Below are 12,990 nucleotides of genomic sequence, written 5' to 3'. Positions count from 1 at the left end.
CATATATCATCACGGTATACATCTTCCCAGTCAAAGCTTAGCTCGTAGAATGATAACGTGGGGACTAGGGTCTCTTTACACGGCCTGCGGTGAACTGATACGGTTACGTTGCGAGTGCAGATTTTTCTTACTCGTTGTGCCCAAAACTGTAAGTGTTAGTTGTCCACTATAAGGTCAGTGTTTATTAGCAACACAGACGTTGTGTGAGCTGCTCAGGCGGCTTCATTGGCGTTGGGGTATTGCTGCGAAGCACTAGGTCACTGGTTAGATTGAAGCCCATGGCGGCTACATCCCGATAAGATGAAAATGCAAGAACTGCTCTTTTACTGCTCTTTCAGTGCTCGTAAAAGGACGGCAGGTGCTCGAATTTGTTATTGCGATAGCCATGATATGGACACTCCAGGCGTATTTCTGCCGTCGGCGTCACCGTCTCCGTGAGGTTCCATGTAAAGTCCACTGGCGATAAAGTCGTCGCCGCGCGCCGTATGGTCTACGTGCGAGTGAAAGCGTGCGAGGGTGAGCCGGCGATCGCGGCTGAATGTCGCGCACGCAAGCGAGCGAAGCGGGAAGGAAGCGCACGTCTTCCAGTCACGTGCAACGCTCCGGAGCGAGGGGAGGCTGCGTACTATGCCACGCGCTCCCGAAAGCCAACTGCGGCGGGGGCAGAGTCGTTCTTCCCTGCGCTGTGCTTTCGCGGCTTAGTTCGCGTTGATGCAAGCGGCGGGACGAAGGCGAGTTTGACAGCGAGTTTCCGCGGTCATCGAGTAAGATGCGTTCAAGTGTGCTTGTGCACGCGTGGCGCCATGCTTGTTAAGTTAGTTAGTATGCCTATGTTTACAAGTTTATACGGCCAATAAAACTACCGTTACTTCGTATAGCTGCCTACGAGTTTGCTATCTTAATTAATGCAGCGCCTATGAGGCGACACTGCGACTGTTTTTCATTTCACGAATAGAAAAAACAATCTATAAGTTTACAGAAGGAGGTCCCAGAGTACAAGTACGGTGGCTAGAAGTACAAGGCTGCATGGGGACGCCCTGACAGGAAGGTATATAAGCAATAAATGTGGAATACAACAGCAGTACGTTAGAAAATAGATAGTGAAAATATTAGAAAAGAAAAATAAACACAATTAAAACATCAATCCTTTAGGATATGAAGCAACAAGATAAAAAATCGCAGTATTGGAAATTGGTAAAAATGGTAGCACCTGCTCTTGGAAGATTACTAATAAGGACAAAGGTTTAATGTGTGAGAGGAGGCGATTCTGCAATGATAACACTGCAAAATACGTAGCATGCCTTCGATCGTTCGAGTGCATTGAAGGCAACGAAAAATTTCCATCAGAGGCAAATCTGGTCGAATTAGTAGTAACAAGATGATTGCCCAGTAAAATATTTGATAAATTTAAATAATTTATAGACTTGACCAATATAATTTTAAGGTTAAAATGAACTAATTTATGTATAAAGAGGACTGTGAAGCTTTCCAGTAGACATGCAACATTAGAACTGTATGTATTGAATGTTATTATACTAACAGCTTGGTTCTATATGTATTGTAGTGGCATAAGAATAGTTGGATAGGTGTTTCTCCATGATGATTAAGTTCTCCATTGAAATTAAACTAGGACTCCTAACTACACCGTGTTTCACATCCTGTGTATAGCTTTAGAATGTCAGAGTCAATCAATCGACCAATTAACTGGTGCCTTATTATAAAAGCACGTCATGGCCAGCATTTCAGTAACAGTCTCTGTATTCTCATGCGCAGGAGTTCGTGATGGGCTTGTCAGTGTTGTCGCGCGGGTCACCGCAAGAAAAGCTTCAGTGGGCCTTCAATCTGTACGACATCAACAAGGACGGTGCGGTTACCCGCGACGAAATCTTCGAAATCATCTCGTCCGTGTACAGCCTGCTAGGACACTGCGCGGCGCCACACGCCGACGACCAGTCTGCAAGGGAACATGCAGCCAGGGTCTTTCAGGTATTTATATCATTAGAGATCCAATATAGTAAGTAGGCATCAATACTTAGTTGGTGACTCACAGAGTTTTCACCAAAACGTTATAGGTAGCGTGCGTGAAACACCAACAAAACAAGTCAACAACTATTTCAATACCTTCTTCCACCTTCTTTAACACTCATTTGGCTGTGTTGGCTTGAAGTACTGCACCTAAGGCTGGACGAGGCGCAGAGTAAAAAGATACCTATTTTTTTACAAATATATTAGCATTTTTTCATCGTTATCTTTTACCCACCTTACGATCGTTCCGGTAAGAAACAAGTTGGAAAAAACATTGGCAGACTGAACTTTAGTTGACGCCTACGTATGCGGAATACGCGGTTGCGCTAACAGGAAAACAGACTTAGAAAGACAAGTATAGGAAACGATAGGTCGGGTGCTGAAGTTCTACGCACCTACGCATGCGAAGCATTCATGATTTGTAGAGAATGGTTGTTTGAATAATGAAAAGGTTGTGTAGCGAACGGTTAGTAGATAATACAGGTTGAAGTGTTTGTAGTTATATTAAGTCAGAGAATATTTGTAAGAGCAAGATATAAGAATGAAAGCAGAATTGAGGTTTTGGCCATCCATAAGAACGACGAGGTCAGTTATGCTTCGGTTTGCGTTGCGGTTAGGCCGTAGCATCGGATAACGGCTGCGTCGGGATTTCTCATTGATGTTACGTCAGGTCGTGAAGTCTTCTTTTGTCGGCGTATTCTTGGCTTAGAGGCTTCGCCGGTATGGTGGCGTGTCGTCGTGCGCGGACGAACCTAGACATTTCGACGTACAGTAACCGCACCTCCATCGCTACCTGCTTTTAGGTTTCTGGGTAAGGGCTACGGGACCGGCCAAGGATTGGACCAGTGTACGGTCGGCACTGCGTCCACAAGTAGCATCCTGGTGACTGCGAATGGGATGGTTGTCGAGGGCTCCACTAAGGGGCGGCGATGTAGTCAGCGATTTCACGAGGTCATTCATCTCGCTGTGGTCGCGGCGCGTTCACGGCAAGCCCTCGTAGTCCCAAGTCGCAGTCTGGGCATCACCGGTAGACAGGGTAGGATTCTCCACAGTGATAGCTGGGTTGGTGGTGGTAAGGAACGCGCCACACATCTGTCTTCGTCGCGGCATTGCCCTGGCTGACCGTCGGGCTTCCGCCACTGCCACGGTCAGGCTGGCCATGGCGTTGGCGGATGGCGACGAAACTGTGTCGTTACCGTGCCCTCGTGCTGGTGCTGAGGAGGGATTCACGGCTAGCATCGGCTACGTAGCTCATTTCTTCAGGCTGAGCTTGCGGCGATTCTGGCGCTCCTGTCGTCTGCTGAATTTTTTCCCGTACGGTATCAATATTTGAGGCAACCTGGGGCTGCGATGCTGGAAATATTCTTCGCAGTTCCTCGCGCACAACTGCTCCCATAGTCTCCCGCAGGTCGTTGGAGCAGAGTGCTTGAACTTCGGTGCAGCTTGTCGTGAGCGTGCGGGAGTTGTGTAGCCTATTCCGCATTTTTAGTGTTTTGCCGATGTTGGCGGCTTCACAGAGAAACTGTTCGATGGTCTTCCGCGGGTTCCGTATACTTCCGGCCAAGAGTTATTGCTTCACACCACGCATGAGTGGGCGAACTTTCTTCTCTTCGGACATTTCCAGGTCGGCGTGGTGGAAAAAATGACTGCATATCCACGAAGTGAATGGTGATGAGTGGGCGAAGCACCGGGGGATCATTCGGGTAACAGTGAATCCCCCATACATTGCCCACTCGAACATGCAAATGAGTGACAACACATGTGTACAGTATATACAATGTTGTTTTATTGGTCGTATATGGTATTGAGGTGCGGACTTTGTTTTCCCTTCATTAAGACTGCCTTGTGATCAGTGCAGCCGCACGGCGACGCCGGCAACGGACCCAGAGGCGGCGAGAGCGCGGAAAGCGTTCTCTACCTGAGGTTGGTGGTGCCGATGCTCGGTTCAAGCGCGAGCTTCGCGAGCCCTCAGCACCGGGTGCGCTTGCCGGCGTTGCCGTACTGCTGCAGCTTTGCGAGTCCTGAGCTCCGGGTCCGCCTGCCGGCGTTGCCGTTTTAGATGCGAAGCAGCTTATGGTCGGGGCTATGTCACTCCCTGCCTTCCTCCGCTGTGCGGCGTCCACACCCCTACTGCGCATGTACGCCGAGCTCCGGCTTCCAGAAGCCGGATTCCGGTTCCGCTTCCGGTTCCGGAAGCCCGCTTCCGGCTTCCGGAGAACGCTTCCGCCGTTTTGCCCGAATGATCCCCCGGTGCTTCGCCCACTCATCATCATTTACCTCGTGGATATGCGGTGTTGAGAAGAGGGCTCGAGCTGCTGCCACGAAACGGCAGCTCGGCTGCTACTGATGCAACGAGGGCTCGCGTAATGGGATCTTGAGTCGACCCCATGGCTGCTTCGCATACTACTCATGGTTCCCCTACGGAAAGATGGTGTAATTTTTTGCTGCAGCATCCCGCGCCCTAGACACCGGGTCTGCTTGTTGTCTGCGTCGCCGTGCTGCGGCAGCTTTGCGAGCCCTTGACTCCGCTTGCAGTTGAGCCGCCACCTCGCCTTTTCATCCATAGCGGGCGTGCCGTTATCAGAATGACCGTTATCATCCAAGGCTGAAGAGAGAAAGAGAGGCGCGCGTCGGGAACGGGTGCCTATGTAGCCCTTGTGCACCGCAGCAACCCTAGCGGACTCCGTGCAAACCAGAGCTATGGACGACGACGACGACGACGAGGCGGAGGGGGGACAAGGCTCGGCCCTAAGGTGCTTCGCCCCTAAAAACGGGTAATCTCTTCCGTAAAGATGGCAACGTTCTCGTTAGGTCTGCACTCGGGCTTCCAGTAGAACTTCGGCCATTGATTTACCGCCAACGCTAGTGAGAACCCTGAGGAAGCTTCTGTGCAACTGGTTCCCCGTTGTAAGAGAGGACTTCTGCCTCTCGAATCATTTCTTCGCTACGGCTTCAAAGGAGAAGTATACACATGCCGTAGCTTGTCATCAGAGTTGCAGATGTCGAAGATGGAAACCATTTCGAATGTCCCGAGGCAGGTTTTTGCGTAGTCGAATGAAGCTCCGCGGAAGATAGGTGGTTCCCTGGGTTGTTGCAGTTAGATGGCTGCAGGCATTGCTCGTCGAACTGACTCGTCGACCGTTCCAGCGTAATCGCTAGTGCCCACGTGCCTTCCAGAAAGTACTACACAATTCTTGTCGTGCATACAATCTGATTACACAGAATTCGGCGAGAACATACACAACAGATAGAATCAACGATAACGTTCGAGTAAGTTTCAAATCATGCAAGCGCGTCTTGCGGTGAGCGATAACCTTAAGGTGTTAGCGGGGGAAATGTAGTCCCAGAAAAAAAGGATAAAGTACACGTACACGTGTCAATGCCTGCTAACACACTTTCTGTGGCGTCATATAGCTCAACGCATTAATCAGGAAGGCAATCAAGAGAGCTCTCGGCTTCCTCATATACACACACATGGAACGCTTACTTCAACTCGGCATGCATAACACGCTATATAGAGGAAATAGCGGAAGCGCAGGAGAGGGCCGAGTTCCTCAGCCTATCTACCACACAAGCTGGAAGACACATCCTACAGGAGCTGGGCGTTCCCCCACAGCAGTCAAGACAAAGTTCTGCAGCATCCCTCGAGAGCAGCAGGACTGCATCACTGTAGCCCCGATCTCACGAAACATCCATCCGGAACACAACGTGGGAAGACGTCGGGCGCGCGTGAAGGCCCTCCTGGAAAAGGCTCGTGAACCGGCTTTCGAGAACAGTTCCGTAGACGCAGCGCGCTACGCCGACGGACGGGCCTTCGCTGCGGTTAGCGTAGACCATGAACGATAAGTAACAAATTCAATTTCGTTTCGGACGACGTCGTCTGAGATTGCAGAGCAGGCTAAAATAGCGATGGCCTTATTGAACGACAAGAGGACAACAATCTACAGTGACTCGAAATCAGCCGTTTGGGCATTTGCCAAAGGAACCATATCCGAGCTGGCCCTAGGGACACCAGGAAGCAAGGAGATCAAGCCACACACAGTCATCTGGTTTCCAGCCCATATGGGACAGATCGAGGGTGCCCTGCCCAACCTCAATGAGTCGGCACACAGTGCTGCACGAGGGATCATCAACCGCGTAGCTACTGCGCAGCGTGACGTTGGGGGTACTGACAATCAGGACTCTCCTTCCTCGTACAACGAAATTACTAATCACTTTTGCTTCGCTCGGAGGATCTACCCCCTCTCACATTGTAAACTGCATAAACCTCAGGCTTTAACACTAAGGCTTCTACAGACGGGGGCATACCCAGACCCCCTACTTCTTCACAAGATTTAACCTGAAATTCAGACAACAAATGCATGTGCACTATGCAATGACTTAGCGAATTGCCTCACCTGCTCTGGCGGTGTCCCGCGTTACGCAATGATTAAATCAACATTTCTTCACGCTGGGATGCGGTTCTACGCAGCCCCAACCTCGAAGAACAGTTATGGTCTGTCCAATGGGCCCGCGACGCGGCGGAGAGGACTCGGCTTCTCTGTTCCGACGTGGGAGCGGCCCGCTGCGAACGCCCTGAAGGACCCTAATAAATTTTCATCCATCCATCCATCATATAGCTTGTACCACAGGCGTATATGACGGTGTGATGGGAGAACTTTAAGAAGAGGGGCGGGAACGCCACCCTCCATGCCCTACACGATCCTTTGTCATTCAAACAGAAAAAAAGATGCTGCCCGCTGTAATGTGCGACCAGTAATATCATTTTATCCCTCAGCTTTCGTGGCCTTTTTACGCATGACGCAGTCCTTCAAGCACTTAAATATTGTAACGTGCCGAATAGGAGGGGATAGAAGAAGAGGAGAACGAAGAGCTGAATGGCAGCCACGTTACAATATTAACGACCTACATCGTGGCGACCTCTCCTCTATCCTGGTCTTCATCTGTAAATAAACTTTGATCATCCGTAACAGTTCTTGGTGGATAATGCTGGGTACTCCCCGACCACCACGGTACACGGACAACACGCTTCTCCAACCTCCTGATCTGCGTCGAAGCCGCCTAATCGCTGGACTGAACCCATTACTTCCGGTGTTTGAGATGTCGCACACCGAAGCCAGCACTCGCACGGAACCAGCCGCATCTTCGACCCAAAGGATGGCTAGTCCGTGGCAGCGCCAACATCTGATAGAGTCTCGCACATTCGGAGTGAAGCCCGGTGAGGACGTCGAAGAATAGTTTAACCAGTACGAACGGGTGAGCAAGTGCTATTGTTGGGACAGCGTAACGCGACTCTCAAACGTAGTCTTCTTTCTTATAGACACGGCGCTCGTGTGGTTCGATAACCACGAGGAAACTCTAACGTGGGATCGTTTCACGTTCAAAAAATCAAGGAGCGTTTTGGTAGTTCTGTCACAAAAAAGAAGCAGGCCGAGCAAAGGCTCCTTCATAGAGCTCAAGTTCCGGGCAAGACGTACACGATCTACATGGAAAACGTACTCAGGCTATGCAGAACGGCCAATCCTCGTATGTCAGAGGAGGACAAAGTTGGCCATTTGTTGAAGGGAATCGCGGAGGACGTTTACAACTTCCTCATTCGTAAAGAGAACCTTAGCTCAGTCACTGACGTAATACGTCATTGCCGTACCTTTGAGGCTCTCAAACTGCGCCACATACCCGCGAAGTTTCGCCGGCTAGCAAACGTAACAACTGTTGCAAGCATTGAAGACGACATCGCATCAGTCGATCTCACGACGACAATTAGACAGATTGTTAGAGAGGAACTATGTCGTTGCACGGAATTGAACACTGAGTTCCGTGATAGTCAACACCCGTACAATCCTCCACCAGCTCCCCTTTCCATCGCTGCAACGAGTGTCGCTCGAGAGGGCCAATGACCGCTCGAGAAGGCCAAGTACCGCTCGAGAAGTCTAAGTACCGCTCGAGAAGGCCAATGAGAATGCAACAGAACTACCACCGGGAAACCGGCAACGAGCGTGCTGAGTAGCCCGTTGTTCAGCAACGGCTTACTCGGAGCCACGGACATACCCATCCTACCCGAACATTAGCCGCGATCGCCTCTCGTGCGTTATACCTGCGGTGTCACAGGACACATCTCTCGATTCTGCCGGCAACGTCGTTGGGCACCGAGGTGGTACGAGTCACAGCCAACGTGCTATAGCACCGAACGTCGTAACTTCGACAATTCCTGGCCTCCACGCTTCTTCACTTCGTCGACGACCTTTCCCATCAACAGTCCACGACTGAATCAACGCAACGACTCGCCCGTTTCAGACCGCAGTTTCACTCCACCGTCTTCACTACAACGTCGCTCTCCTTCACCGAGGCGACGTTCATTCTCACCACCACCATCGGGAAACTAGACTGCGCGGCCGATGGAGGTGAGGTCGCCAGACTCGACACGACACAGATACCTGCACCGGTTATAATGCTGAGAAACAAAGGGGAAGTGATAATTGATGGTATATGCACAATGGCCTTGGTGCACACCGGGGCTATGAGATCAGTTATGAGCCTTTCTTTCAAGAACCGGCTTTGACGCAAAGTGATGTTTTGCCTCTACACCCATGCTAAATTCCGCGGAGTAAGCGGTGAAATATTGCGTCCCCTTGCCTGTTTGTGCTGTGAATGTGTTATTGGCAGACAAATGTTATTTAACTGAGTTTGTGATTTTGGAACGCTGCACTCACGATGTTATATTGGGAATTGACTTGCTGGAGATCTGCGGGGTTTCAGTCAATTGTGGTGCCGGCGAGCTTTCGATAAATAGCGGAAAACCTGGAGTCGATACCCATCAGGATCCCTTATTATCAGACCTCGTGGGTCAACAACCCGCTGGACAAAAGACATTTGCCGTTGCTGAGGGACTGACGCTGCCTCCGTGGTCTTTAGTACCGGTATCTGTCATCGCATCTTGTACGGACGCTTCATTTGACGCCATGGTACAACCCTTTGACGATTATTGTGGGAAGAAAAACCTACTGGTACCTAATAGTACCCTATCTGTGAACAATGGTAGCACGTTTTTGTGGGCGTTAAATTGTTCTGCCGTCCCTGTGCGTATTCCCGAACACATGAAGATTGCTGTCTTCGACTAAGTCACGTGCAGTTCATCGATGGTCGTCAGGGTCGAGGATTCCACTGAAGCACGAGCCGCCTGCCCTTACGAGCAGAAAATTCTACGCATAGTCAGCAAGTCTTTGTCTTCACGTGAACGGGACACCTTAGTGCAACGGCCGTTCCGGTATGCTTCCGTGTTGGACTTCTCTCAATATGAGCTCCGTACAACTATCCCATCCTCGCGTGCTCGTCATCGCATTGACACAGTATCGGCACATCCTCTTCGGCAGAAGCCCCACCGAGTGTCTTCATCAGAGCGCAAGATTATTGCTGACCAGGTGCAAGAGATTCTGAGGAAAAATGACACTCAAGAATCATCAAGCCCGTGGGCCGCACCTGTCATCCTGGTGAAAAAAAAATATATGGCTCGTGGAGATTTTGTGTTGAATATATAGGCGATTAAATTCGATTACCAAGAAGGATGCGTAACCGCTCCCTTGAATTGAGGACGTAATTGACTGCCTACATTCTGCCTCCTACTTTTCGTCCCTCGATCTACGCTCAGGCTATTGGCAGATACCTGTGGATCCCGTCGACAATAAGAAGAGTGCCTTTGTTACACCGGACGGTTTATTTGAATTTAATGTTTGGCCATTTGGGCTCTGTAATGCGCCCGCCACGTTCGAGAGATTCATGGACGCAATTCTCCGCGGACTAAAGTGGGAAGTCTGTCTTTGCGTCCTGGATGATGTTATTTTCGGCCGCACTTTTGAAGGGCATAACAAGCGCCTTAGCCTGGTTCTGAACTGCATGGAGAAAGCAGATTTGATTCCCACTCTGCAAAGCGTAGGGTGTGGGAGCGACAGACATTGGTCCTGAGATGGAGTCAGACCTGACCCCCGCAAGATTGAAGTAGTCAGTGCCTTGAAGCCTCCGCAGTCAGCGCGGGAACTGCGCAGTTTCCTGGGACACTGTTCTTATTTCCGTCGTTTTGTCCCGAAATTCGCCGACGTTGCGCACCCGTAGACGCGGCTGTTGCAAAAGAATGTATCGTTTGACTGGACACCAGAATGCGAGTCATCGTTCCCTCAACTTAAGTTCTTACTTACGTCAGACCCCATCCTGCGTCATTTTAATCCGTGTTCCTCTACTGAAATTCATACTGACGCCAGCGAAATAGCATTGCAGCAGTGCTTGTTTAACGGCGAAACGACGCCGAACGCGCTCTTCCCTATGCCAGTCGTTGCTTAAGCAATGCTGTGCGAAACTACACAGTCACAGAGCAGGAATGCCTTGCAGCTGTTTTTGCTGTTCAGAAATTTCGCTGTTACATCTATCGTCGTCCATTCAGCATAGTCACTGGTCACCATTCATTATGCTCGCTGGCCAGCCTTCGAGGATCCGTTTGGTCATCTAGCATGGTGAGCCTTATGACTGCAATAGTACGACTTAGTAGTGAAATACAGAAGCGGCCGCCGTCATGCTCACGCCGACTGTCTTTCCCGCTTACGACTGCCAACGGCAAACTCTGAAGAAGGACACTTTCGATGACTGTCTGGCCGCTATTGCACCTGAATTTTCGGACGCGACCGTCTTCCAGGAGGATCAACGCAACGACGTCAGTCTGGCACCACTTTTCGTGATGGCCCTGAATCCAAAAGCGAGTGGTGGTTTTTCCATACGTGACAGCTTGTTGTATAAAGGCAACCCCTCTGCAAGTGGCACCCACTTTCTTCCTGTGCTCCGGAGAGTCTCCATAGTGCTGTGTTTCATGCCACGCATGATGAACCAACATAAGGTAATCTTGGATTTGCCCGTACGCTACAGCGTGTGCAAGAGCGCTTTTACTGGCCTCACATGCGTCAAACAACAAAGCAATATGTGGCTAGTTGTGATCAATGCCAACGGCGGAAAAGACCTTCAACCCCCCCCCCCCCCCCCCCCCCCCCAGCTCTTCTGCAGCCGTTGATTCCCCTTCACGCTCCTTTTGAGCAAGTTGGCGTGGGCCTCCTGGGCCCACTCCCATGGATTATCGCATAACAATCGATGGATCATCGCTTGTGTAGAAGCATCTTACACGCTACACAGAGACCGCTGCCGTACCGTCATCTACCGCTGTTTGCGTCGCAGCTTGTTGCGTTATGTCGTCCTACGCCATGGCCCACATCACGTTATCATAAGTGATCGCGGTCGTCAATTCGTGGCCGACGCTGTTGAAGAGTTGCTTCGGCTATGTGGAACATAATTTCGTCACTCAACGCCGTACCGTCCGCAAACCAACGGTATTGTAGAGCGCACGAATTGAACCTTGACAAACATGCTATCCATGTATGTGTCCTCTAACCACAAGAACTGGGTGATGTGTTGCCATTCATAACATCCGCATACAACACTGCGAAGCATGAGACAATGGAATTACAGCCCTTTCGATCTGCTTTATGCTTGATTGCCACAGAGCTTCCTCGACAGGATTCTGCCGTTTTCTCTGGACGCTGAGGATTTTGTCGCCAAGACACTTTGCAAGCCGAGGAAGCCCGCCGAATAGCACGCGTCCACACATTGGCATCGCGAAACCGCTCGAACGATCGGTACAATAGTTACTATCAAGCCATTTATTTTGAAAAAGGTGACCTAGTGTTGCTACAGACCCCACAACGCAAGATTGGCTTGTGCAGCAAGCTCTTGTCACATTATGTGGACCCGTTCGTTGTTATAGATTGCCTGAGCGGCCTAACCCACGTGGTTGCACGGGTTTTGTCTACAGAAAGGCGTTCCAAGAAAACCCAGCTTGCTCATGTTGCGCGCCTTAAGCGCTACAACCCCGCCAACTGAACAGTGACTCTCCCAGTGCGCTTCGGCTGCGAAAGGGGGACAGTAACGTGGCAAAAGAGGAGGAGAACTAAGAAATCAGTGGTAGCCACGTTACAATAATAACGACCTACATCGTGGCGACTTTCCTTTCATCCTGGTCTTCATGTGTAAATAAACATCGATCATGCGTAACAATATGTTCAACTTCATGAACATTACGCAGGTGAAGAAACAAAGTGTTTCTTCACCTGCGTAATGTTTGCAAAGTGTTTTCCCGAGCGTGAAAGATGCCAGCGAATACACGCAAAGTGCCCGCAGCGGCCAGTCACGCAGACATTTTTTGTGTATGCGCGGGCATGCACCTATTGAGCAACAAAAAGCTGTATCAGGAGTTTTACCGTGTAAGCTGTTATAAGGTCATTCCAATGGCCGTTTCGGTTTCGCGATGATGCCGCCGCCGAAGGTGTACGCCGCCGTAACCGCTATCGCCAGAAATGCGAAAAAAGTACCCGACTTCCCGCCGGGATCGAACCCGCGCCCGCTGCGTAAGAGCCAGATACTCTACCACTGAGCCACGTAAGCGCTGAGCCACGCAAAAATGCCCTATAAAGCAAACGCGCAGAGGCAGACTACCCGAGCCTCCGCCAGTATGGTGGCGCCATCTAGGTAAGGCGCCTGCAAACGCAGCATGCGCAGGTGCAGACCCTGAGATGCGATTCAGACGAGGCGTGCCATAAAAAAAAAACGCGATCCACAGCTTCGCTAGTATGGTGGCGCCATATAGTTAAGATACCTGCAAGCGCAGCGTGCCCGACATGTAAGTTGCATTTGTAAGGCTTGATCGGGCTCAGCAGACTGCTTTGCAGACCCGCAGCTCGCCGTCCGACGCCGGGCGGACAGTTCAGATCGTTCTCGCCAAGACGAGGCGAACAGACTGCCGCTAAGACCCTGTTATGCGTGGTGCCCAAATTGGAGCTACTCTTGAGCCGCTCCACCAGCTTACGCTGTGACTGTGCTGCGTGTGACGCGCAGGCCTGGGACTTTTTCATGCCGCTCTACAATTTTGTCATTGAC

At 50.7% G+C, this 12,990-nt stretch overlaps 1 protein-coding gene across 6 annotated transcripts in view; it reads left to right on the top strand.

The window, feature by feature from the left end:
* Positions 1-12,990, top strand: part of LOC119458625 (Kv channel-interacting protein 4-like) — a 465,522-nt gene that overhangs the window by 432,938 nt on the left and 19,594 nt on the right. For all 6 annotated transcript variants that reach the window (XM_049671321.1, XM_049671322.1, XM_037720471.2 and 3 more), the window contains one exon: positions 1,774-1,986. In XM_049671321.1, coding sequence (XP_049527278.1) covers positions 1,774-1,986 — 213 coding nt within the window. The remainder of the gene's footprint in view (positions 1-1,773; positions 1,987-12,990) is intronic.

Source organism: Dermacentor silvarum, chromosome 7, assembly GCF_013339745.2.
Source record: "Dermacentor silvarum isolate Dsil-2018 chromosome 7, BIME_Dsil_1.4, whole genome shotgun sequence".
NCBI lineage: Eukaryota > Metazoa > Arthropoda > Arachnida > Ixodida > Ixodidae > Dermacentor > Dermacentor silvarum.
The sequence above is the reverse complement of the archived record's forward strand: the minus strand, read 5'-3'. Positions and strand labels throughout refer to the sequence as shown.